Raw genomic sequence first — 27,712 nt, 5'->3', positions numbered from 1 at the left:
GTTTTATTTTTTAATTTAAATTAGTATCTCACAATTATTATAAAATGCTGTAATAAGTCACATAAGCTGAAGTTATCTTTCCAGTGATTACTTACCATGGATTATTATATTCATAATCCAGCATAATGCCTTTCTTAATTCTTTAAAATCCCAGTACCAACCAGCAGAGGGCCCCAACCAAGTATTCCCTCCAATTTCATAGCTCTGACAGAAGCACCGTTTCAGTGCTGATCCAGAATCAGGTCATCCTCTCTAACCTCTGCTCCGTAACATCACATCATGACATAACAGCTAACAAATACAGTCAGCGCATAGAGCCCTGTGTGTTTGGCCTTTTCTGAACTTCTATGGGGGATTTGGGTCGGGCTGTGGGTGGAGAAATCGCTGACCGAGCCTTTAGCGCTTCATAATCTCAGGTTACAATCCGAGCCAACAGCTGTGAGAGCTACAGGCATGACCTAAATATTGTCTGATGCATTCAGGGCTAATAGGTTTTGTCTCTGCCCTATACACACACACAACACATTCATGCAGGTTGTTCTCTTGCATTAAGTGAGCATGGACAAAACATGCAAATATAACAGATCACCTCAGTAGAATTTATTTTCTAAAAATGTAAAATGTTGATTTAAATATTTTTATCTCTATTTGTAATCAACATAAACAAAAAATACATAAATCCTTTTGAAAAACACAGAGATCCCCAGTGCACTGCAGAGAAGTTTTGATTAATGGTCAGAAAAACTCCCAAAGCCATGTTAGAAGGAAACATTTCCTCATGTTAATGTAAAATATGCTAATTCTGCGACCGGCTTGCAGAGTTCAGTAAATGGGTAAATGTGCTCATCTTTTGTCATGTTCAAACGACTTCCTGTGGGCACTGTCTAAGCAGACGGCCTCTCTAAAGTCAATGAAGTTTATTTGAAGAAACGATTTGGCTGCGCAGTGGCCTTGTAACCCCTTAGCAACTCATCACCATGTATATTAGACTCACACTCTTGGATGGCACTTAAGCTGCAATCGCCATGAGGAGTTAGGAGCGTGAAATTGTACTCTGAAAAATCCAGACATTGTTATATCACTGCTCTCCGCGTGGCTCTGTGTGTTTAAACTCCCGGCTATTTTTGCCCCATTATCGTCACTGTTCTAACACTAAATCAGGGAGCTGACCTTGTGTTCTATAGTAGCTCGGTTGTTTTTATCAGAAACGCCATATGTTCGGGATTATCTCCTCAATTCTGTTTGTACTGTCAGATTGACTGAGGTTAACCCCGCTTCCTTAAACCCACATCAGTACTGAGCAACACCCCCTGTGCTGGGGTGTTTTTTGAAAACCATAAAGACTCATTTTTTAATTAACTTTCCAGCACAACACAGCCAAGTCATTTGGAAATATTACAGCACAGCATCATTAATATTTCACCATCATAACCACAATCGCTGTTAGCAGGAGTGTTTATTTTGTTCACATCATCCACACCCTGTAAATACACCCCAACTTACACATTTACTCTCAGTCAATGCATGTTAGTGTATGACCATCATTAAAGCCAGTGCTAAGTTGTTTTTTTGTGTAAACATTTTGGAAAAGTTGAAACTTTCTTACCACAGGTAAGATGTAAGACCAGAGAAGAAGACTAGAAAACATAGTTGCTATTTAACAGTTCGTGAAAAACCCATATTAGATAAAAAACAAGAAAAAAGATCTTCCAAAAGCATTATCTAGTACAAAATATATCCGCTAAATACATTCAAAGAGTTTTCATTATCAAGCAAAATCTTAAAAAGCATCCCAAAAATTTACTGCAATAAATCATTTAATGTGAACTTAGTTTAGAGTAGTTTTTAATGTAAATATCACATAGATGTGGGTTTCTCCATTGGATATTTTTTAAGACATTATTTCATAACATCTTTAAAATTTTGCTCCTGTTTTTAGGCAGAAAGATAAACACTTTCCTGTTTTGGCTACAGTCTGAAAGCATGTGTTTAAGTAAAGGTCCTCAGCTCCAGAACAGTCCAACACACTACAAAACACTGCTGACTCCAGCACCTGAAGCATAACAAAATATAGACTTTGCCATCCCATCAAAAAGCAATAAATAAGAAAAATAAGTTAGCTACAAACATTTCAAGTATCAGATCCTCTGGGCATCAGCCTCGGACATCATAAAGGATACTAAACATTGTGCACTTGTGTTGCTGGCACAGCCCTGGCAGCCATTTTTGAAAGGCTATCCACATTTCCCCTCCAAACCGAGCCGCCCGAACAGCCTTTCGTCTCCTGTTCTTTATCTGAAACACTGCTGGTAGAAGTAGGCTCCCGTGAGCACAATACATGCTGGAAAACATTAAGCAAAGTCTCTCATAATAAATGGTCCATCCCAGTTGGTACAAGATATCCTCTGAGGCAGTGATATTATTTCTTTCTCCCTGCAGCAAGGTGTCTCTTGGTTATGGCCTCCAGCCTCCTTCTCTCTGCCTCCTCTGCTTTCCTTCTCTCCTCTTTCAGCTCCTTATAGCGCCACTTTGGGATCTGCAACAGATGTCCGCCTCCATCTTTGCAACTACTCTTTCTCCTGATATTTTCAGGCTCATAAGAAGGTGTGGGCGCCTTTGATACCCTCACCTTAGGAATGCTGAACCCTGGCCTGACACTGCTCCTCCTCAGCATCATGTTTAAAGGCAGCAGGCTGGTTCTCCTTAGGTCCAGGGTTTCATTATAAGTCACGATGCCGAGGCTGGAGCTTCTGTGTCTGGGGACCAGGCTCTGAACCTGAAGGCTGGCTCGACGGTCCACTGAGTTTTTGGCTACTAGTGTTACTCTGGAGTTCTGGAAGAGTTTGAGGTGGCTGTCTGCCCTGTTAGGGTTGATGGAGCGGAGCTCTTTGGCTCGCTGCTGGCGGATAATCTCTGGAACTGCAAAGCGCCTCTTGCCTACACTTGGGGGACTTTCAGGACACACCTGTTACAAAAACAACAGTATCTGATTGGTATCACTTTTAAAAACATCAGTCATATGATAGTAGTACCAACAAGGCTGTGTATGTTCTGTTAACCTAAAGCAATGCTTAGTTTCCACTTTGTTTTCAATACTGCAGTTCTAGTAATCGCAGATGAATGACCTGCTTATCAGATAGGATCTGCATGAATTACACCCATTAATTACTTCTATTACATCTCATGAATAAACAGATAATTTGCTAGTGGATAAAATGTGAATTTGTGGCAGATTACAAACGTATTAGGACATAGAATTAACTGATTTGCACATTGACTCCATCAAATAGCAATGTTCCTGGTTATTGATTTAAAAAAAGTATGTGCAATGCGCACACACATAATGACTGTGAAATTTCCACTTAAGACTCAAATGTTTGGCTTTATCTAAAGATAAGAAAATGAGCCTGATATCTCTGTGCTGAGTGTGTGCAAACACCAAGAATACTGCAGAGGAAGGCAAGAAAAAGAAAAGTTTAAACTTGAACTAAAGTCCTTCTTTATCACAAAAGTAGTCCTCTGTACACCCATTGCCTCACCTTATCTCACTCTACATTCACAAAGTCCTTATGGGTGGCAGTGGGGAAGTGTGGGTTGTGGTTGTGGAACCTGCTAGCTGATATAAATGTATTGCTGCAACAGGAGGTGTAATCATGATCTATAGCTCAGATACTCACTGTGTGGCATGCCACAGCAATGAACGGGCTCCTCATTGCCGTGGTAATAGAAACCATGTGGTCGATGACTCCTTCATCTTCAGGGTTGGTGATATTGGCCATGCTGAATACGTTCCGCACAGTGTCCGAAAGGCGCTTCAGACAGCCTCGAGGCTCCTGGGCTTTGGCCACAAGTGATGCCAGCGGGGGCCACTCTAGACTGGAAGAGGAAATATAGAATGAATCAACAAAGAACTGCACAAAAATCTTAAAGTTCTGAAGGAGTCATTGGTCTTGAACCTTGGAGTCTGTTATTATCTAATATTGAGGTAATCACTCCAGTTATCCTGGCAGGAATGCAAGTAGGGAAAAATGTTTTCTACACACTTAACAGCACAGATAAAATCAGCTCCTTACACAGCTTGTCAATATGCTAAGTAGCAGGGCTGCCAAAGTGAAGATTCAGAAAGTAAGTCTACACATGACAGCACCTTTCACAAATGCCTATGAATATTGAATTGCCCCTAAAAAACGTATCAGACATATTTCACTTACAGCCTTACTGCTGTCCATCATCTACATTTTTTAATAATGCCGCAATGCAGGATCCAAACCCTGCCTTTTCTGTGGGTAAAGGTATGTCAGATAAAGCTATAAGTTTACCTGTATGAATCACAGAACTGTTGAGGGCTGGGCCGTTCCATAAGGCGTGTCATGATCCAGGCAGTTTCATAACGGCCTGTAAATAAGGCCCACTCCCGGGCAGTGAAGTGGCGGCCATAGTCCCTGGAATCCAAGGCAGCACCTAGCGGACAAGATGAAAAGTGTATGTAATGGAGAGATTGAACAAAAGCTCACAGTGAGATCACACCATGTTTTAAAGCTGACTTGAAGATTTGTTTGCTTTGTTCTTTTAACGTTAGACTGGCTATAAGCAGTATTCAAAAACTTATTGTACATATTGACAAAACTAAGCAGGGCAGTGATACCTCTACTATCTCTTATCTGACATAAAGGGAGGAGATGTTGGAGAGCAGCAGTGTCAGAGAGCAGGGTGGAGTATGTGCATGTTGCATGTTCACAAATCTTTCCATGCACGTGAAGGCAATGTTGTGATATGAAGCCATGTCCTGGAGCACCCATTTAACTTTTTGCTTTTGGGGGGGGGTTTGTGATAGTGGAACTTTATTGTGATGCTGTTGCAGAATAGCAGTGTGAGGCTTGTCGCTTGGAGATAGGGTGCAGTTTTCAGAATCTGCTGGCCCTTAACCTCTAGCAACTTTGGGACTTAAAGAAACTCAGATTAGCTGGAGTAGGCTAAATGCTAAATAGACTGTGTTTACACAGCACGTTCTGAAGTCATCTGACCGTTAGGGATGGGTACCGAGTTAGGTACTTTTACAGGTACTGACCGGATTCTGTCAAAAGTACCAGGTACAAATTCACATAGAACCAAAAGGTACCATGTTTAGGTACCTAAATGCATCCTTGGGACTGTGTGAGAGTGGAAGAGTAGGCAATTTATTTATAACGTGGACATAAACACAGCATTGCATATTATATATTGAAGAATAAATATGTTAAATTGAAAAACTTTGATATTTTATTATTAAAAATATTGATATTTTTTACCACATAAACACACTAAAGTACCCAAAATGGGTACAGTTGAGTACCGGTATCAACTGTCAGGTCCCAGGCATCAGTACCAAATTGTTTCAAATGTGAAAGGTACCCATCCCTACTGACCGCTCAAAGTACCCTTACATTACAAGTCACAGTCATCCATTTATGTGATGCTCGTACGCTGGATGTAAAGCTCCATCTGTATTAAGTAATCCTTTTCAAACACAAATAGCAGGTTAAAGTGTTTTGCCCAAGTTGCACGAGCTGTAAACATCCAAGTCTAAAGGTTGTGGTTTTATGTTAAATGAGTAGGCTTTCACATTAAAATTTTGTGTTTGTTTTTCTCTTTGATCCTTTGTTATATCAATTTAATCAGTAACTACTGTCTTTATATGTTTTTTTAAGTGGGGATAAAGTCGCTGTCCTTCTATAACTTTAATTTGAAAACACTTTCTCTTACTGACTCCAAAGAACTGCTTTTTCAGACTGCATCACCCAATGCATTTTTAAAAGTCTTATTTTAAAAAGTTGAAGAAAGAGAATTTCATGCATAAAATATTTCATCCCCTCTCTGGACAATTTGGTTTCAGATCTCTTTGATTTCATAGTTTCAGCTTTGAGAGAAAAATCATTCAATCTAAAAGTCTACGGCACGATCAAAACTTGTCTAAATTGTCCATCTGTCTCCATCTCTTATTTTCTATTTCTGTTGTTTTCTAAAAATCTGTGCTTGTTTTCCTGAGGCACCCCTGCTGGCACACAATAACACCTTTTGGGTTTGTAATTAGTGAAAATTGGTCTAAAAAAAACATCAGATTTTGGCAAAATTTGAAGATTTTTAGACATGTAGTTCATGGTGTGAGTGAAATCTAAACACATTTCCTCTTCTCTGATTGTTTTCTCTCTTTGATTGACTTTGGCTGATGATGTTTAATTATACAGTAGATGAATTCCTCACCTGCCATCATGAGCGAGCGCACGCATTCCACCCGGCCCTGCATGGCGGCTTTCATCAGAGCTGTGAAGCCGTGACAGTTTCTCCTCTCAATGTCCAGCCCGGAGTAGTAGTTGAGCAGATAGTTGGTGATTGTTATGTGCCCTTGAAGAACAGATGGATGGAGAGTTGTTACTCTTACGGCGGCACAGCCCTGGATAAGAGCTGCTGAGTGCTCTCTCTTACGCTTGTCTTTATTATTTTGAACAGTAACATCCCCATCCATACAGCTGGTCCTTATTCACATTCACAACAACAAACCCATCACTTGAAGTACAGAGAGTACTTGTCTGTTTTATGCTCGCCTGTGTGTGTTCATCTCTGTCAGCACAAGTGCCAAACTGCCTGTGTGTGTTTATTTCAGTGGCTGATACACGATGTGTGTCTGTGTCTGCTACCTGCTTGAGCAGCAGTGATGAGAGCTGTGTTGCCTTCACTGTCCTGCCAGTTGACATCCAGAAATGGACACTGGGACAGCGCAATGACAACGTCCACGAAACCTTGATAACATGCCACCAACAGCCCTATCTGAAAAAAAAAAAAGACAGGAGAGGAAAGGAGTCAGACAAATTAAAACATGATGGAAGGAGAGCAGGGCTTAGGTTTAGAATCAGCACAAAATAATAGCTGAAGGAGATGAAGACAATGTGTGGTAAAGTGCTGACATAAAGGAAGTGTGTGATCACAGCAGGGTCAGAATGGCTCCAGAGGACCCCAGGGATCTTTGTGTTGTCTCTCAGAACTAATATCTCTGAATAAATGTGACATCTGTTGTCTTTTCATTGGGAAGTGAACCGTCTTGAACTCTGTGGAAAAATAAGCTGTCCCCCTGTCTGATGTTGTTGTTGTGTGCTTTCCTCTGATGTTTTTGTGTACTTTGTGTGTATGTGTTTGGGCTTTAGTGCATGTGCGAGTGTGTGTGTTTGTGTGTGTGCCAATGCCAGAACAGAAACCCTTTTATGTGTGTGAACGTATGTGTAAACGATGGTCTGTGTGAGTTCTGGAAAACGGCTGTAAAACTTGGGTGCTTTCCGGAAGGTGCACACTACATGAGCCAAGACAAACATGTTAACCACCAGAGAGAGGGGAGAGCTCTGAGGGCTGGTAGGAGACAGAGGCAGGGGCTACAGGAACACACCGTTCTCAATGACATATCATATACATGTTTATTTATACATGTGAAATCTGTTTTTTTTTTTAACACGCTTTTCTGTTCAATGAGTTACAGCACAGATGTGCTTTTTTAAGCTTGTTTATTTCTATGTATTAGTCTATTAGTGAAAATTTACGATATTAGGGTAATAGATAAAATTTGACACCTGTGCAGCCATTTACTATGACATTAAAGGGAGAGTTCCCTTCTTTTTCTCAAATAAGACTGTATGGGTTCTTGTCAATCAGCCTTTCTTTGGGAAAATGGTCCGAAGATGTAGCAGAGAAGATAAGAGTTGTTTTGCTGCAGACGCATGCAGTGTCTACATTTGCATACACCAGGAGGAGGTCTGAATTACCAGCACACCGAAGATAGATTTACATTCACTTTAATAAAAGTATTTGCAACCAAGTTTTAAGATCAATGCATTTACATGTTAAAGTGGACTACTTCTGTAGCTGTTTATAGCTTAGCTTTGAACTGGTTATCTGGCCAGTTTCTCAAAAAGAGTCACATTGACCTGGCTGGAAAATGGTAGGACTATTACCACTTTTCTAGCCTCTTTGGCCCCTTACCCTTGGCACCCTCACTTCACTTGACTCATTAAAGAGAGGTTAGTGTGCCTTTTTTAGGTTTTACACTGTCCCTCTGGCACCACTGCAGTACCTTTATATGAATACTCATATGTAATCTTTAAAAAATCCCTGCATCACTGGTGTTTCAGGAACCTCTATTTCAGCCTTTGACTGAAATGCTTTGCTTAAGCTCCTATCTCTTGCCACCCACTCCACAAACCCCCTTCCTTCTCATTGTGAGCCCTCTTGAGTCCTGTTAGAGTAGAGCTTGGTATTTAAGAGCCATCCTTTAAGAGGTGTCAAGAACCAGTTATGGGATCCCTGTGTGATGACCTCATCTTTCAGCAAGTCTTATGAAGATCCAGCACTGTTACTTACCTAATATCTATGTTTGAAGTATGGGGAGGCATAGTATCTCCTCTCTAACCCAGTCACACATGATTTAATATTCTGATGGCAGAAAATTAATATTAACTAATTCCATTCATACATTTCTGACTGTGTCACCAAGAGCAATGTGTGATTGATTGTCTTGCTCAAGGATACTTTGGCATATCACTGCTGGATCTGGGATCCAACCACCTAACAACCAATTAAAAGGGACAAGTCACAGCCATCCATCATACATCTACCACAATCATGTATCCCATACAGCCCACCTTAACAAACCACCTCTTCAAGACCACCTGTGCAAGTGAACACAACCCAACACAACAGCACTATCATACATTCTGCATTCCAGTTTTTGGTGAGTTGGTCAGTTAGGGAATAACTGTAATCTATATAGCTTTAGTTGAAGTTGTAGTGAGTGTTTGTGAAGTTTGTGTGCCATTAAAGGTGTTCTGTGAACTTTGCAATTCATTCAATGGAAAAATGAGTAAGAACACTTGTCAATAATCTACCCAGGTCCATACAGATATAATTTCTAGGACACTGAATGATAGGGGATATTGTCAAAAGTGATTTTTGATTTAGGGTATTTCAGTGCACAGTGCAATAAAAGCTTAACTCATGAGGCCACAGCTTATGGAAAATCTAAATATGCAGCCAAAACCTCACTTTTAATTAGTACAGGGTCTCTCTATAAATAAACTGCTCAAAGCAGGTGTGCTGGTAATTCAGACCTCCTCCTGGTGTATGCAAATGTAGACACTGCATGCGTCTGCAGCAAAACAACACTTATCTTCTCTGCTACAGGTGCCTGCTGAGTAATCCAAGGAAGCCATTGTATAATACCTCAGGTTTTCCAAATACATTTATTCATTGAGTTATGATACCATTCATTATTGCAATTAATACATCGACAGGCTTAAGGCAATATCACTGAAACACAGAATGTGATTTTAAAAAAAATGTGCCAGTGTCTTCATCAGGGCACGTCCAAATATACAGACCTCAAGAGTTCACAGTGTGAGCAGATTTTATGTCCTTTATAGAATTAGCCAATGCTGAGCCTATGATTTTAAAAGAGGCTGCTGGGAAATTTGCTAGAATGAAATGGCTTGGCTGCAAGACTCGATAGTAAAACAGGGCACAGTTACAGCCATTGACATCCTGGGAAAATTAGAGACTACAACAATGTTGAAAAAATTATATATATTGATAATTACAAAAATAATTAAAACTAGCTATGATAATTACCATTATAGTGGCCAATTCAGTGATTTTATATTCAGAAATCAAATCAGATATTTTAAAGTGAACTCTGCATTTCTTTCCAAGTATGCAATACCAAACATTACAAGGACATTAAAGGAGAAGTTTTGTTTCATGCAGCACATTTCTTGTAAATGTTTTTAATGTCAGGGATAAAACAACAATATACCCATGTTTAATATTTGTGGACATGTTTTTGAGCCTGGTGCCGCACTGCAACTGTATATGGGATAGATGTTGAAAATTACATCAAGAAGACGTTATCAATTTGCTTTCTTGGTGAAATCTGTGCTCTGATTTACTTCTTAGAAGAGCTCATTTCCGTAGATAATTATTGTGTTGTTTAGTTCCAGGTGAGATGTAATTAAGCCCGCCTGAGTTGAGGTCACACTGACTGCAGAGTTTTTGCCTGATTGGGGCAGTAATCAGGTAGCCTGCTTTAAAAGATTTGGGTTAACAGCAGTTAAGTGTTTGTCACTATGGGCTTTGTCCCTGCACTGATCAGCCCAGTTTGTGGCAGTCTTGGAAAAAAATAAATCAAGTTTAAATCTGTGTTGGAGTTTTTTTCCACTCTCAATGTCTGTTTACCACATTATAAAATCTGCCAACGGATGTGGAACAGACCAGTTGTGTACTTGACAGCGTATAAACTTTTTGAATGCCATGTAATTATCAGATCTGCCATAAAAAGTTAAGAACTAGACCTGAGAAATAAATCTTAATTTGCAGGCAAAATAACTGCAGGTCTTCAGACAGGTTTTCACGATTTTTTCTATTTTCATATTCTTCTAGCAGACTTAACTTTGGGAACCTGCTAATGTCCTGACACAATGTTCTCCTCACAAGTGCACTCATCAAATCTGCTTGATGCTCTGCACTTCATGGCAGTTTGAGCTTTTAGCTCTCGTTTCCTCAGCTCACTGCTTTACTGCTCTAAGTGGTTCTTCTAAACTCTTCAGGCTTAACTGTGATCAAACGTTCTGTCTTGCTGGAATGACTGAGATAAGTAAACAGAACGACTGAAGATGGGAACAGAGAGGACCTTGAGGTGTGTCAAACAAACCCACATCAAACTACTACCCACACATGCACACACACTTTTATTACCCTGTCAGGCTCATATGTGCTGCTTGTACAAAATGTAAAAAACCTCATGAAGAAAGCTCAAAAGGTCAGGTACCAAAAATATTAGTTTTCTCTATAAAAATAGAACAATGACTGTTTACGTTTAAGCAAAATGGATTGACACACTGATAATCAGTGCTGCTGTGATTCAGCCAAAGCCATGTGTCCTATACGAAGCTTGTTGCTGCAGGTATTCAGTCAGAGGCAGTCCGCCCAGGAATTAAACATATTTAGAATGTTTAACATTAACATTTTCAGATTGAAAAGGCTCATGCACAGTTGGGAGGAGCCAAACAGAATTTTAATATTGACACCACACACTCGAGTATTATTTGATCACAAAAATCCCTGGATCAGGGGCTTAATTGGCCTCTAAATCAAGCTTAAATTTGTCAAGTGTGTGACCCACTCAATCCAAACATCACTGTGAGTGCTACAATAGGCTGTCCCATCACCATAACAAGTGTGTGAACACTGCATCATGCACTTTCCTAGAGTTCACGCTGTGGCCTGAACTGTGGGACACAACTAAAGTTCACCTCAAACTTGGAGGTGTGATGGACATGACTCTTGCACTTTTTTTTTTTTTTACCTCCGCCAAGGATGTTACGTTTTTGGTAGAGTTAGTCTGTCTCTTTGTGAAAAACGCAACTCAAAAGTAACAAACCAATCTTCAAAATGGGATAAGATTAAAGTGATTAAATTTTGGAGGTGATCTGGATCACCGTCTGGATCCAGGAATTTCTTTTAAGGATTCTTTATCATTGTGAGATAGGGCTGTTTTCACCATATGTGTTTATAACTCCACGATAAATGGTCAGATTGCTTTGCAAAACAATACAAGACAAGGTCACCATAATTTCTGACAGATGGAAAAAGTACGCTCCAGATCCTGGCAATATTCTGGATACTAAGATCCAGAATATGAAATATGTACTGGGTGGTCACAATTTTCAACACTGTCAGGTAACAAATTATTGTACAAACCTGTAACTAACACCAAATTGCAGCAGACAGTCTGCTGAAAGGGAGTATAATATTAAAGTCGGACTAAAGTGTTGGTGACAATCACAGTATGCTTGGTGGAGGACTGCGCTCTCTGAGAGCTTTTCTAGTTTACAAATGTAAAAAAGGTTTAGATATGGCAACATTACCTCTGTTGCTTGCTCATAGCGCCATACTGTTAAAAACATAAATTCATGCAGTGAATTAGCAAATTTTCTTGTTAGTTTACTGCAAATCTTGTTTCCAGGCAACCCGTGCCATCCCATTCCTCATTCTTTGCACCATCTAAAACCCTCAATTGCTTTAGCACTGTAAGTCTGATGCTTTTTAAGTCTAAAAGGTTTTAGTGCTCAGTCTTTACAGTGGACGTTGGGGTTGGGCACTTATCTGTACTCAGGGAGGGCCTCTTGTCAGATCAGAATTCTTGTTCAGAAGTTAGTCTTCAAAAAGACTCGTTAAGCATCTACAGTAGAGTGTATTAACAGTGGTAGCTTCCTCACCTGACAGACGAACTGAAGTTAAAACGAGCCAGGCTGTCAGCCAGCTTGAGATGTAGTCACGATTAGTGTTGTCAGCTCTGAGAGTTTTAAGGGATAAAGGTGCAGAGAGGTCCTGTGGAGTAATGGGAGGATTGTCTGGAAGAAATTCACACACACTGGCTCAGCTCCAGATAGCTCTATCTGGTTAGAGGGAAGCATGTAGTCCTTGTTAATGCCTCTCTCTTTCTTTCTTCCTCTTTTTCTCTGCCTTCCTATCTCTGTCTCTCTCTGACACACTCAAACACACATGAACATTCTTGGCCACCCTCCAGCCTTGCTGTGATGTACTTTAACAGCATGCCCTGCAGCGTGTCTGGAGCAATCTCATTCGTCTGACAATGTCCTATTTTCACTGTGAACCTCTCTCACAAATGCTCGCAAATATTTAACTTCTCTTTTTTTCCTTTTTCTCCGTGGCTCTGCCTCTACAGCTAGCACACCCCTATCATACACACATACAAACACATTTTCTACATCCTCTGATGCTCTTTATCAGTAGCTACTGGCAATGTTTGCCGGAGAAGAGTCCCAGTGAAATGAAACGCGCAGCATGCAATCGCAGAGACACACATGAATCAGGAGAAGGCAATCATGTGCTACACAATATTACCCACTCAGTGCCTAACTCTGAGGCTGACAGGATAAAAATAACAACACTACCAGGTAGCTCAACAGCCCTGAAACAATCAAGAGGGGTACTTTCAGGGGCGGGTGACGGTTTGCGCAGTGTGCCTGTGCATGTGTGTGTGTGTGTGTGTGTGTGTGTGTGTGTGTGTGTGTGTGTGTGTGTGTGTGTGAGATGGAGATACAGTAAAATGTAAAGCGAGGCTTTGAGCATGACTAAGATTCAAATCCTCACCAATACTTTTTGGGAGGATTATTTATTTTGCATGTAGGCCAAGCGAGGCTGCAGACTACAGCAATTTTTAAGCTTCCATTACTTGATGCTGATGGACGTGGACATATGTCCTCTCTGACTTTAATCTCCTCTCTTCAATTACACTATATTGCAGCCGCCTCATGAAGAGTGATTTTCACCTCAGAGTTAATGCTGAGCTAAACTTTATTTTGATGGATTGCAGGTTTGCCCTGACCTTTCTCTTTATATTGCCTTGAAAAGTATAAATGTGTATACATTATGCTTGAGCTCGAGCCAAAATACCTTGTGTGGTTAGGTGATACTGTTCTGGGCACAGGGGAAAAGAATTCCTCTTGTTTTTCTTTTCACTCAGAAGGTTTTTCATTCAGAAACAGACATTTTTTCATTAACATGGAGTCTTATAAATCCAACACACCTGTCTCTTTGAAACATATCATATTTAAGAGGATCTGCTATGCTGGCAAGTTCATCCTTCTATTTAAAAATGAAATGATCCCATTGGACATGACTGAAGCTACAATGATTGATTGATAAGCTGTCGTTTTTTTTATCAGCTGGGGCTATTCTTGAAGAAAAATACAAAGTGCCTTTGATTCCAGCTTTAGCACATTTGGGCTCTGTTCCCTCTCTTTGACTAAACTTGGCTGGTTAACAAATGTGGACATTTGAGGTTCCCCTCTTGATCAATGAGACAACGTCTTTGTGTTTGAGACAGTTTTGTCTTTCCCAAGTTCCAGCTGCATTTCTTTCCCTGTTTCGTTCAGGCCTGTGAGTGTGAAAACATTGTTCCCCATGATGGTTGGATGAATGTAAACCAGAGGCCACCCCACTGATCAGAGCCACAGGTCTGTAAAGATTCAAATGCAGTGCTGACAGGTTGTCTCAGTCTGTATGAAACTTGGGGTATCAAGGTGATATCTTATTTCAAACAGAAATTATAACAATTTTGACCTGTCAACTTAGTTCTCAGGGAGGTTTTTATTAAGTTAAATGTTGGATCTGAAGAACAGGGGTGAAGTTATTTTTCATCCCAACTGGTGCAAGAGCAAGGAGATAGTGCTGAGTCTTATTGTGCATTGAAATGAGGAATAAAATATGTATTTAAAGCCCTTTTATAACAAACTTCTTTCTATCAGCCATACAGATGATAAAGTGACAGGGCTGCTGAAAGCTCCTGTGAGAAATAGGGATGGGTACCTTTCACACCTGAAACGATACGGTACCAAAGCCCGGTACCTGGCAATCGGTACCGGTACTCAACTGTACCAATTTTCGGTACTTTCTTGTGTTTATGTGGTAGAGAATATCAATTTGTTTACTAATGAAATATAAAAAAAATTCAATTTAACATATTCATTTTTCGATATATAACCTTACAATGGTTTGTTCATACCCAGCATGGAAAATTGCCTACTCTTCTATTCCCCTACAGTCACAAGGATGTGTTTAGGTACCTAAACATGGTACCTTTTGATTTTGCCTGAGTCGATACTCGGTACTTTTGACAGAATTCGGTCGGTACCTATAAAAGTACCTAATTCGGTACCCATCCCTAGTGAGAAGTTTGTAACTGACACCTTTTTATGACCAACAAAGCGTGATGATGCATAGTTACATATATAAGCTTATTACCTGGGGTCGGGTAATTATTTGCATTGACAAACACTGTCCAAGAAAAGACTCCCCTGACTCATATGCAGTATTTATGTTGAGAAGCACTCGACTGAATCAGCTCTTCTGAGAGTGTCCAGTGATATTTTTATGGTGAATACTCTGTTTTGGTACTGCTGGACCTCAGCTTGGCCTTTAATACAGTTGATCACTGTATCCTTATTGAGTGGCTGAGGCAGTGAGTGGGTGTCTTTGGAATTGCCCTGGATTGGGTCTTCTCCTGTCTCTCCAGCAGAAGTTTTTCAGTATCGGTTGGTCCATGCATGTCAGAGTTTGCTGCTATTTCCTGTGGTGTTCCTCAGGGTTCTGTTTTGGGGCCTATTTCATTGCTGTGTATTTGCTGCCCTTGAGTCATATTATTCACAAGTGTACCTTATTGCTGTATGTGTCAGTCAAGCCTGATGAGACAGACAAACTGATTGTCTCCCTTAAATGTTTGAAGGACTGGATGGCTCACAACTTCCTGCAGCTTAACAATGACAACACGGAGGCCCTCATTATTGGTTCTGATACCAAAGCTTTAAAGGTTTCTCACTGTATTGGTTCCCTCTCTTCTGCTGTCCAGACTAAACCCAAAATTCTTGGTGTAATATTTGGTCAGTCCATATCCTTCGATAACCCCATAAAACAGTTGTCCCGGTCACGTTTCTTCCATCACGAAACATTTACAAACATAGCTTCGTTGTATCACATTCTGAGTCAGGAATGATCATTCATGCCTCTGTTTTATCCCGTCTGGATTATTGTAATTCATTTTTCACCGGCTTCAGCAAATACTCTCCACCATCTTCATTAGTACTGAGTGTCACTGCAAGGCCCCTGACCAAGTTCAGCCGGACTTTTCACATCACACCAATTTTAGCCTCCCTACATTGGCTTCCAGTCAAACTAAGGATTCATTTCAAGGTCCTTGTCTTTGTGTATAGAGCTCTCCATGGTCAGGCTCCTGGATATTATTACCCCTACATCACCAGTAGGTCCCTCAGGTCTCCTGACCAGGGCTTGCTGGTTGTCCCTCGAGTACATCCTCCCTAAGAGCTTCAACATTATGAAACAATCTTCCTCTAAGTATTCACTCAGCTGTCTCTGTGGTCTTTTTTTTATACTTTATTTTTATTATTTTATAACAATTATACAACAGACAACTCAAGACAGACAAGGGTCATCATGAGCAAGTGTTAAGTTTGTTTTTTTCCATATCACACCATACTGTAAAAGAAGGATGCAAGAGCTTAACAATTCATTTTAAAAAAGCTTTTAAAGACGCATTTATTTAAGCAGGGTTTTGACTCTCCCTGTACACATTAATGTTTGATTATTCTATTGTTTGTTTCTTTTATTGTTTGCCAACATTTTTAATGTCTTTTTTCTTTTCTCATGCTGTGAAAATCTTATTTTTATATTTTTCACGTGGAAAACCTTGTAATTCTGTTTTATGAAAGGTGCAACATTAAATAAAATAAAGTAGAATGAGAACATGTGCAGAAAACACTACTTGCACATGAACAGGGATAATGGATAAAAGTCCACAGAGGATGCCATAATTAAAACAAACTAAAAGTTCCCCAGAGATCTTTTTTTAAATAACATCCTCGTTTGAATTTAACTTTAAAACTTAACCCTAAACTTAACTTTGAAATTTAGGTCATTGGACTGGGTCTTGATTCAGTCTCAAAACAAACTTTGACACACGCACACCAGGTCTGGTCATCTTATTATTGGCCCAAAGAGGGACAGGCACACAGACAAAAAAACACAAACACAAACACACACGGTCACAAAGTAATCTGGGGGATATCCAGAGCCAGGAATAGAAAGGCTTAGCCGTATCAGAGAGACACAAAGAGCAGGAGAGGGGGAGGGAGAGAGATGTAACTGTCTGCAGTTAATGTAAGAGTGCTGTAATAATTGGCTCCAGTGAGGATGACACAATACTCACCCTAAAAATTCCTTGTAGACACAGAATAAACACAGCTTAGACACTGAGCTATCAGTGATCCTTCTTCTTCATCACATTGTGTAAAAAGAAACAAATTAAAGGCTCACAGCATTTTTAGATAACCGTACATGAACTGAATGAACTCCTACTGAGGCTAAATCAAAGAGCATAAAATGCTGAACTTCATGCTTGCTTTGAGGAGCGTGAAAACAAAAGAATTCACTTTTTCGTTGTAGAATGGGTTTTAAACTGATGGATCTGAGGAGATCAAATGAGCTCTGTCACATTGTCCCTTATTAAACTGATCTACCTTTTACTGTCATGTGTTTCTTATCTGGCTACTTCTGGACTACCAGGGAACTTTGGTTGGAAAGACAAAAAAGCAGAATCATTTTATTTAAGAAATTAGATTATTTCACTAAAAAAGAAAAATCAAGAAAGTATGATGAGCAGAAACCTGATACAAAAGCAAGTTTCAAAGTTTTTTTCTTGAGAAACAGCAGCCGTTGTTTTTTTCTTTGTTTGTTTTGTTTTTTTTAAACGCATCTAAATAAGAACTTCTCAAAGCAGAATCCTGCAACTCGTCCACGCAGCTGAAAAACTTGTAACTGCAGCCTTCACTTGGGTTTGCATTGACAGTGCATCTTTGTTTTCGGGAAACATGCACACAGATGCACAGACACAGTCATACAGTACTTGGCCATGTGTCTAACACAGGCGCACTGGGCCATGTGTCCATCAATAGCCTCCCTGTTAGCCGTCTTTGTGTCTGCAGCTGAGCGTTCACATGGCCACATTAAATCAGATGAGTATGACTGCCACTTTGATTTTTCCACTTGTCTATATTTGCTCACAGCCTCATGCTTGCTACCATCTGCAGCGGCCAATTTCTCTCCCTCTGTCTCTCTCCTTCCTGAGCTTCAGTTAGTCAGCCTGATGGTCTCTGTATGTGTTGGGCAGGCCGACTTTGGCTGTCACACACTTTGTATTTGACTCTGTGGCCTTCTGCCTTCTGCCAACCTCATTGTATGTGCATCTATTTAGAAAATTTGATTGTGTTCTGGAGGTGGGGGGTGTGTGTGTTTGTGTGGGTGTGCAGGATAGGGAAAGGTAACAGTCGGGCACACAGTAACCAAGTTTAATTTGATTGGATTTCGCATGTGTGTGTGTGTGTATTAATTCAATTTACATGTGTGCATGGTATCTTATCAAATTCACTGCAGGTGGGGTATACAGTGTCCCAAACAGGATCTGAGGGGCCTGAGGACAGTGTTTTATCGCTCTGGTGCATGATATTCACACCCCCACATCTCCTAACAGTTGACACCCAGTCTGCCCTCATGATTATTGATTTGCTTTATTTTGCACACAACACCCAATCGTTTTGTCAAATATGATCCAATACTTCAGTCACCCTAGACAAACCACTGTGCATAGTTGGTGAATCACACGCTTCATAGTTTTGTCATATCTAAACTGTAACCACAAACAGGCTAAACTGAGCTGCATACGTGATTTCTGTAGCCAAATTTATCACCCAGGCTAAACAAAGTTCAAAGGTGAACTATCTCATGCTATACTTTAAGGATATCTACACTGTTTTTACTCTTCATAGTGAGGCTGTGATTCAAGTCAATCATGTTTCAACAAGTGTGGCATGTAGTGGAAAGTACGTCTTGCTTTATTGCTTCTCAAATTGCTTGGTTGGTACAAAATTGTTCTCTCAATGGGATGCAGACAGGCTTCCAGATCATGCTGCTGAAAACGATAAAACTAAAAATGAGACTGAGGGTTTATGACACTAATCTTTGAGTGAAAAAACGTGGAGGGAAATTCTCATCAACTCTGAAACTTGTGCAGACATTTCCACTGAGCGCAGATTTAGTGTTCAACTGAGATCTACTGCTTGAGTCTATCAGATTTCTCTTACATGTGTCGAATAATGACCATTTTATTTTCTGCCTGTAATGTTCTACCTTTTCCACAGGTGCTATTCATAATATCACTCAAATATTTAGTTACAGGATGCTCTCTTAAGTTTTTTTTTTTTGCGATGTCAAATTGATGAAATGTAATAAGCTTTTGGTAGAAACTATTATTCTGTTGTGTACACAAAGTAAATCAATCCCAATCACTTTCTGAACATCTATCCAGATGCTGACCCTGACTTCCTGCTTCTCTGTGAAGGAAATTACAGAAAATTATATAACAATTCACTGCCTGTTCACGATATGATAACCAGGTTCATGTTCCCTCTCTGCAGTGCATGCAATCGTAAATATCCTAGACCCAATACTTTCAGCTTTTTTATTGATATGTTGTTGTTATTGAATCACACACATTAATCACAATTTGGTTAGGGTTTAAAGTTAATGCATTTCTCTGTTTACTATTTTGTCCCTTTTGTTACATTATGAGCAGTGCATAAAGTGTTTAAGCCACCACAGCTCCTTCCTGCTCCTGCTGCCACCTTAACCCTTTCAGGCTCAAATTAAGTTTTAGTAACAGAAAAAAAAAATCAGATATTTGGGGAAAAATATCATATGGGGTAGTTATATACAATTCTGACTTTTTTTGAGAGAGACCTTCACATGCAATGTATTCTGGGATGTTGCAACATTGTAATAAAGTTACCCCTAAGGAAAAACCCAGGAGAGATAAAAATCTACTAACTGTTGTGTACTGTATCTATATATACTCAGGATTCATCTTGCAGATGGCCGTGCAGTTTTGGTTTCAAATTAATGGAGGTTGGTAGTGAAACTTACATGAAATTGATGCCTTGTAAATCTGTTTCAGTGAAACCAAGGAGGCAGCCATGTTAGAAGTGGCACAGCTCTGCCAATTGGTGGGATAGTGGGAAACTTTTTTTTGCTAATGCACAACTAAGTTCTGCAGTGGTACTTCTGAGAAAAAAAGGCTCATAAAATGTGGATGTAGAGTAATTAGGTAACTAGCAATTAGCTGTTGCAAATCTGCAACGTCTGCCTTGAGAGGGTTAAAAGAAACATTAACACCACTGTGCTTTTCAATGCCATAACTGAGTGCAGGCTACTCAGTGCTGCGGAAGACTTGTTAGCAAGTTTATGTTTGACTAGTCCTGTCTTTCTGTTGGAGAGTACATCAGCCTGTATGAAATAGAGATGGGAACCAACCTGCAACTCCTGAAAGTGTAGGTGCTGTTACATAAACCAGGACTATCTGGACAATAGTGACAAATAAAAACAACAGAATTTTAAAGATGGGATGAAAAATTTGATTAATCACTGTTGGCACAGCTGTGGGTTTCTGGTCTGTGTGTTTTCCTCTCCACCCTAACCTCTGCAGGTGAATCAGATGATTAGAATAACAAGGGTGGCCTTCTTTTGGGTGCTTAAAGGTCCACTGTTGCCTCTCATTCAAGGGATTTGTGTACTTCTGTTGTTTTGTCATCTTACTAATTTGATTTGCTTAATTATTGAATTTTTGTTACTGTGTCTGAACTAATTTTGTTCAACCACCACTTTGATATTCATATCACAGACCAGCCCTTCCCTAACTGAAAAACACAGCTTCTAAAAATGACTGTAAATAAAAGTCATCATAGCAATGATGGTGGTTTCAATGGTTTCTTAGTCACCAAAGATTCAGAGAATCATTAGACAAGAAAATCCCCCTTCAAACTGTTGACAACACAAAGGACCAAAAAAACAGAAGAATTAACACCCTTCTTTGTCTTGCACAACACAGAATGAGGCAGTCTGCTATATCAGAGTGATGATGACATCTGTGTCAGGATGTTCAAGACACACAAACTCACACAAACTCACACACACTCACACACACACACATGCACTAATGAGCTTAACAGATTCCACTAAATATGTGTTCCAACGGATGAGTTTCCTAACCTGTACTTTGTCTGGTTACGTTTACATCCTGCAAACACTGTCTGTCACATACACTCACACTCACACCTAAGCAACTGTTAAGGTGTGTTGCAAAATGAATCCTCCTAACACTGCATTTCATTAAAAAAAATAAATACATAACTTTTAAGCAATGTAATTTCTACTCTTCTTTGCCATGACTTCATGGGTGATAACTTACATTCATAGAAAAATGAGGGAGAGGTGATGAGGAATGTGTAGAAAAGAAGTGTATTAGAGAAAAAGAAGAGATTAGGGCTCGGGGTCAGAGAAGAAAAAAGTTGTGATGTTAGGTCAGTATGAAGCATCGGCCACTTGGGAAATGATGGAAGGGAGAGAATGAATAAAACACACTTCTGCAAGTAAGATGCCTGAGGCCAGAGCTCTGCACTTAAAAGTTCTCTTGAGTTCTTTTGCAGCAGAGTGTTGAAGGCTACTGTAATACTGCGTTTAGAGTTACAATGAGTTAACTTGGAGAAAAACAGCAGGTAACTTCGATTTAAAAAAAGAGGTGTCTGTTGTTTTCTATGATAGATATATCACTTTGTATCAACTTAAGTTATTTATTGGTGAGGCAATATGAAAACAGAAAACTAGCTGAAGCTTCCCTGCAGATAGCCAGTGACACATTTAATGTATCTCACTCAGAGAAAAAGATGTTTGTACTATTCAAATTTCATACATTAACTGTTTACATTACAGTGATCACACACTGCTGTGATATAAAAGCTTGATAGAACTAAAAGTCTATTATTGCAAACAACATGCACTGCAACTCCTCCCTATAGTGGAATTTATGGTTTTTACTGCACAGCTGGAGTCATTAACAAAATTGCTCTTAGACACAGGAATGCCATCATCTCATTGGTACATAATGTGTTTACCCATGGCTGCCAACAAGTAACATCCAAAGCCAGAAGAAGAAAATGCAGATGCAAACTCGTAAACACATTTAGGTTCCTGAATGTGCGCACACACTCTTTTTCCCCCTCACTCCCTAACACTTCGACTGACATAAAGACTGTGTGTTTGCACACCATGAAAGACTTATGTGTTTATATGGAGCCTGAGGTTGCTTGCCCTTGGAAATCTTAACTCTGTGACACAGAGCCATCATGAAAACACCTGATTTTTTCATGGTTCAATGATTTAAGTGTGAACTCTGCATAAAATGTAAACCTAATCAGAGAAGTTATCAAAACAAGTTTTGAGATGTTCCATTTTTAAGCTAACACATGACCTACTAAGAAACCTGTCATATCTTTTTGACTACAGCATCATCTGTTATCTGAATCTGCTTTATGATGTTTCATTCAGACTTGGGGATATTGGTGTTATGAAGCTTTCACTGAAGCAGGTCAGCACTGGGCTCTAGGTAAGACCGAGCAGCAAGCTCAGGCTTAATTATTTCAATACCTTCTGAGTCTGAGAGTTGTTTCAGTGAGTGACAGGAGGCTGATAAGGGCCTGTCTGGAGGTGTTCTTCAGTGGGGTAGAGTGCCAACAGGCTACACAACAAAGATTAAGTGCTCAACTTCTCGAGAGACTCCTGGCTCCATCTTTTCTATAAATTTAAACCTACTACAACTTGAGGTTAAAAAAGGTCAACAAAGTTGTGGTACCTCTGACATTAGCCTGTTTTCAAACGCAAGCCACGTTTCATGTGGTTAAATCTTTAGTTTGAAGGTGGACTATTGAACTTATTACTTAGACAGCTTCAAAGGGAGTTTAAAGTGGTCTCAGTATTTGTTTCGTACCCTGTTATTCCTGTCCTTCTCGTTGACATCCTCCTCCGTCACTCCATGTCGTATCATTATCCGCACGATAGCCGCGTTGTTGCTGCAGCACGCCTGAAAAAAAGACAGCGGCACCGGGCTGTCCGGAGACGGGGTGCGCTCTGAGTCCGCGAACACATCATCCGGCGGGTAGTAGGAGTCATCCGACGCGATGCTCCTACTATCGTCCAAGTCCTCGAAGTCAACTTCTTCGAACTCATCGTCCCCCTCCTCCCCTTCATCGTCCTCCCCATCGTCCTCCTCACACGAGCTCAGGTAGTCCTCATCAGAGTTGAACTCAACCACAGTCGGGTGGATTTGAGGGATGTTTCCCCCGACTTTTTGTTGCTGGTGGAGCTGTTTGACCCGGACAGACGAAGCGCCTCCTCCATCCCTGTCGTCCGTGATAAGCACCATCTAACCCCCGGGTCTTGGGTACGGTCCTCGGGGTGGAGTGCAGCCTGGCAGGGCGCACACATGGAACTGAAAGTTTCTCTAGGGAAATGCTAGATGAAACTACAGCCCCTGAAGTCACGTCTAATGTGTCGAAGGGACTCCTGGATGAGCACGTTGCGCGTGCATTTACCCGTCAGTCATTATAGTAGAGTTGTTGACATTTTGCGCGTCTGGTCCCTGAACGTCCCACGAGGTGAAGAGTCTTCACTGGCGCGCGCCTCAAAACGAAACCACGTTTATTCGTAGTGACGGTCGAGTCACTATACGACAGTGAGGATACGACACGGTTCTTGTGGAGCTGACAGTAGAAAGTTCAGCTGCTGCACACACGACCGTCCCATTTAGGGCGGAGAGAGAGCCTGTTAACCCACAGTCTCTTAATCCGATTAGATGGGACTGGGACCTCTCTCTCTCCCTCTCCGCTCACAAGAGATTAATTCATCACTGCCTGTAGTGAGACATGTATGTTCAGATTACATATTAAGTGATATTTCAGCGGTTTCTTTTTTTAATTTCGTGATTGAATTGTATGTCAGTATCAAAGAAAAGGTATGCAAAGAAAGCGAAACCTGTAGTAACTAATTCATTAATGAATATTTAATTTACTGAATGTGTTAAAAATGACAGAAGACGTCTTTCAGTTTGAATACTTTAGAAATCACAAGTAGTCTTGTGAGGGAAAAAAATCTGCAACTTCTCACCAAGCTGCTGTGGTGACCCACATTTTTTGAAAACATTAACAACATTTGGAGAAAAGAAAGAAAAGAAAACACCTTTGCTCTTTTCCTTTTGTCCTTTAAGTACAAAAGTCCCTTATGGAAATTATGGTACTCTACACCAGATTCATGACATCTACCAAGGGGAAAACCAGCGTTTTAGTTTCATTTTTGACTGAGTCAGGCTTCAACTCCTGTCAACCACACCAAAGCTAACAAACAATTAGCTAACAGAACAGATCCGTTCCAGGTGATGTAATGGGTGCACTACAAATACTGTAACATGTGGTTGGCGTGTGAGCCATGAACTCATTTACTTTACACATGCTTCTTTTCTGATCCACTAACCCAGAGAGACAACAAAACATAGATTTGGCTTAATTTGTTGTCACTTATTTGATTTAACCTGTAATATATGAGGCAAATTTCTATGGCATTTTTGTTTTTTTGTAATTCTATCCAGTTCAGTTCCACTCAACAGAATATAGAAATCCTATCGTATTTGTCCTGCTAGCAAAATCCAATTTTCTTAATGCATTTTCAGATCTGTAGGTTCACCTGCTAGTACCTTTAAGTATTCTGGCAGACATCCTACACATGTTTATACAGGGCTAAGAGGTTTACAAAGCATGGTACACATTTGACCTCTGCTTAAAGCTTGGAATCCTGTTTTCGAGTTACACACTACACTTTTTTTGTCTGGTTACCTCCACTGAGCACAACTCAGCGCTTATAAAAAAGAGGGTAAAGTAAGTTAAAATCACATACTTAATCTAGAAGGGGAATTGTGGTTGTGATACCCTTGACAACATTTTCCAAGAAGATCCATTTCTCTCAGTAATTAATAACATGAGTTTGCTGACATCACCTGCTGTGGAAAAACCAAGTGCATAACAGTCCCAGTGTGTACCCATTATTATGATACCTCCTGCTACCCCCAGCAGAGAGTTGTGCTCTCCTGTGGCCCCTCTGTCTCTATGGTATCTGTTTGCTGCTGTGTGGGTGACAGCCACAGTGTTTTTCTCACAGAGAAATATCTGTGAGAAGTTACACTGTCTGGTTAAACCACAGATAAAACCATGAAAAGAGGTGATGCTGACACAACACTCCCTAGCTTTGGTCAGATGAGATACCTATGGTACAGTTACACTGAAGGTTTTTTTTTACAAAGTTGTAAATACTCTGTGCACCTGGATGCATGACTTTCTTCATTGACTTATCTAATATTGATTATTTTCTGCATGTGAAAAGGAAAGTGCTTGCTGATGGTGTTTCGGGGATCCAACATTAATTTGTGCTTTATTATTGTGAACGACTCAAACAATGACTTCATTGTTTTAAGTTTTCCTTTTGTATTATTTCCATTACTTCTTGTATCATATTTTTCTCTTGCCGTGTTTAAGGGTTTAACAGCTAATTGAATTCAAATAAACCACAGGCTGCCCCAGTGCTTTCCTACACTCTCTAAGTGAGTCTGGTGGGCTGAATGCAACCAGGGCACAGTGAAAAGTAATAATTCTTACTGATTAAGAGGGCCAGCAGAACATTTAGGACGAGAACTCTTCAAGTACACTCAATATTTCTCGTGCCTGTTCATTTAAGGTCTGAGGGCAGGCCAGCTGGAGGGAAAACTGCAGTTCATTCAGGGACGCTTCAGGAGGTTAGATGCCTGCTGATATGAGGACTTGATCCAAGATCACCTTCCCATGTGTCCTATGTACAACATTTAGCTCTGAAAGCTGCACTGCAATGTACTGCAGAAATGTAATGTGCTGTCATACAGCCATGTGAAAAACAGAGCTGTAACATTCTCTTTATGGTAAATGCATTCACCTCCCGTGGTCATGTGAGACTTAAACATGCTTTAAGTAGCACAGAATTAGCAACACCTTCATTCCAACGTCAATAACAGCTCAGAGAAAAAGTGGGTGTGAGTGTGTGTGTCACGTAATGATGAGGTTTATCACAATCCCTGACATATGATGATTTAAAGATTATTCAAAGAACTACCCTGTGAGAGTAGTTGGAGCACTCGATTACCATTATTTTTACCCTGCCTTTTTCTGGAAAGATATTTGGGTTAGGGCTGTTTTGACGGTGTAGCTAGTCTCCCCTTCTTTTTCTGAGTCACTGTTAAGCTTTTAAAAAAACAATGTGCTACCTGCTGGATAAGAGGCATTTGAGCTAAGAGGGGCACTGCTGCCCTGGTGCCTCCACTTCGGCTTTTTTGTATTGTTGTTGTGTTTACTTAGTCCTTCCTATATCCCTTTCTCTTGATTTAATCCTTTGCCATTTTATTATAGAGCTCTATTAGTAAGATATTTCAAAGTTTTTCTTGTGAGCTTAGTGAGTCATTTTGCAGACGTTTGTTAGCCCGACAATGCCACCTTAAAGAGACTATTTATGTGCTCAGAAAAGTTTCTTTTTTCAAAAGGTTAGATAGCTTCTCAAGTGGAAGGTGCACATATTGTGAAGCAAAAAGCTGTGGCTTTTATGACTTTGAGGTCTTTAAGCTACATTCAACAAAGTTACTTGGCCTGCTGCGCAATTAACTCATTTGAAAATTAACTTGACACCATGCTGTTCACATCTCTACATTCAGTTCAATATGCCATAAATCCAATAATACCAGCACACATCGGTTAATAATTCAACAAATTACTCTCCTTTGATATGAGTCAGACGAATAAGTACTAGTTATTTGCAAGTCCAAGCAATCAAATGTGCTATTTATGGTTATTATTTGCTCAAATGTTGCTTTTTTTTGTCCCTTTCTTGTAATTTTTTGAGCTCTTTTGAATCATTACTTTGTATGGTTTGTTTGTTGGTCATGGACACCAAACTGGTGGTGTCTTCAGTGATATTTTGACTATTTCTGTTCTTGTGTTTGTCTAGAGATCCTACATGTATCCATGGCCCCATTGTTTGCCTCTGAAATCAGCTGTTAGCAGTCTATATCATGTCAATGCTAACTGGTGCAAGGCCTGATGTCTTCCCAAAAGGTGAGGGGAAGAAGGTGAGGACGACGTGCTGGTACTCAGGTGTGAGCTAAGTGAGGACATCAACCTGTCGTTCTATCCATCATTTTTAAGAACATAAGATCTATCTCTAATAAGATGGACGAGCTAGCGATGCTAACCCAGCAACAGAGGGAATACCGGAAGGCAAAGTAGCATTATGCTATTCACAGACACGGCTAACGGAGCTGACACTGGACATGAATGCTATATTGGAAGAATTTTACCTGCTGTGAGCAGACAGGATACAGGAGACAGAGACGGCACAGACTGCTGAAGAAGCTCAGTCCTGGATCCTGTGGAGGTGGAGGCTGGCTGAACTGGAGAATGATGGACAAGCTGTCATCATCTATTTTCTTATGGACCTTTTTGCACTTTCTATACACTTTCTTACTTTTGTTGTCTTGATTGCTGCTGTGATTCCTCTGGAATTTCCCCTCTAGGATAAATAAAGTATTTTCTATTCTATTCTATTCTATTCTATTCGATTCGATTCGATTCGATTCTATCTTGACAGTAAATGTCTGATATCAGGCCATGAATTATGTCTCTTTGATGAGTGTTGTGGAGCTCATATGCATTAGTTGCTTCAAACTGAAAGCAGCGGTAAATACTTCCCGACTAAAGTGCCTCAAAAAGTGTTGGTTTTAGCTTTGCCAAGACCAAACACATATGATTTTTTGATGGATTAGAAGCCACATATTCTTCTGAACCAATAAATTATTAGTCTGTGTTGGTAAGGACTTTGTGTCTCTTTAACATTTCATCTCTCTCACCTATCTCCCATGGATCTAATGAACACATGGCATTAGTGTCTGTGGGTTGAAGCTCCTGTTGCACCTCTCTAGTTCAGTCATTTCTTTATCCCACCTTAAACCACCAACGGCCAAAACACTCCTCCACACACTGTGGCCTCTTCTAAAGCAGAACTGAAGCAGGAGTAGCACACAAAGATCTCCTATGAGTCCTTTTTAATACACAAGCACTGAACTGTTAAGGTTGGTGTGTGCATTTGATGGCAG

General features: G+C 40.2%; 1 protein-coding gene across 1 annotated transcript; it reads right to left on the bottom strand.

Annotated features, from left to right (window-relative positions):
- Positions 1-23,230, bottom strand: ankrd33ba (ankyrin repeat domain 33ba). The gene is made up of 6 exons (XM_074693674.1): positions 22,484-23,230; positions 6,675-6,804; positions 6,241-6,381; positions 4,320-4,461; positions 3,678-3,876; positions 1-2,965 (listed from the first exon to the last, which is right to left on the bottom strand). Exons 1-6 carry the CDS (start codon positions 22,916-22,918, stop codon positions 2,420-2,422), a joined length of 1,593 nt encoding a protein of 530 aa, XP_074549775.1. The 5' UTR covers positions 22,919-23,230; the 3' UTR covers positions 1-2,419.
- Between the last annotated feature and the right edge of the window lie 4,482 nt (positions 23,231-27,712).

Source organism: Halichoeres trimaculatus, unplaced genomic scaffold (genome assembly GCF_033239565.1).
Source record: "Halichoeres trimaculatus isolate MK-OKI-2021-1 unplaced genomic scaffold, fHalTri1.1 fHalTri1_scaffold_18, whole genome shotgun sequence".
In the NCBI taxonomy this organism is placed as follows: Eukaryota; Metazoa; Chordata; class Actinopteri; order Labriformes; family Labridae; genus Halichoeres; species Halichoeres trimaculatus.
This window is presented reverse-complemented; position numbering and strand designations above follow the sequence as displayed.

Excerpts from the sequence above, each read along its gene's own strand:
- ankrd33ba (XM_074693674.1), bottom strand. The coding sequence starts at position 22,918 with ATGGTGCTTATCACGGACGACAGGGATGGAGGAGGCGCTTCGTCTGTC. Across the intron at positions 6,382-6,674 it reads CATCACTGCTGCTCAAGCAG|GGCACATAACAATCACCAAC; the intron begins GTAGCAGACACA and ends CTGTTCTTCAAG. Across the intron at positions 4,462-6,240 it reads GCGCTCGCTCATGATGGCAG|GTGCTGCCTTGGATTCCAGG; the intron begins GTGAGGAATTCA and ends CTTGTCCGCTAG.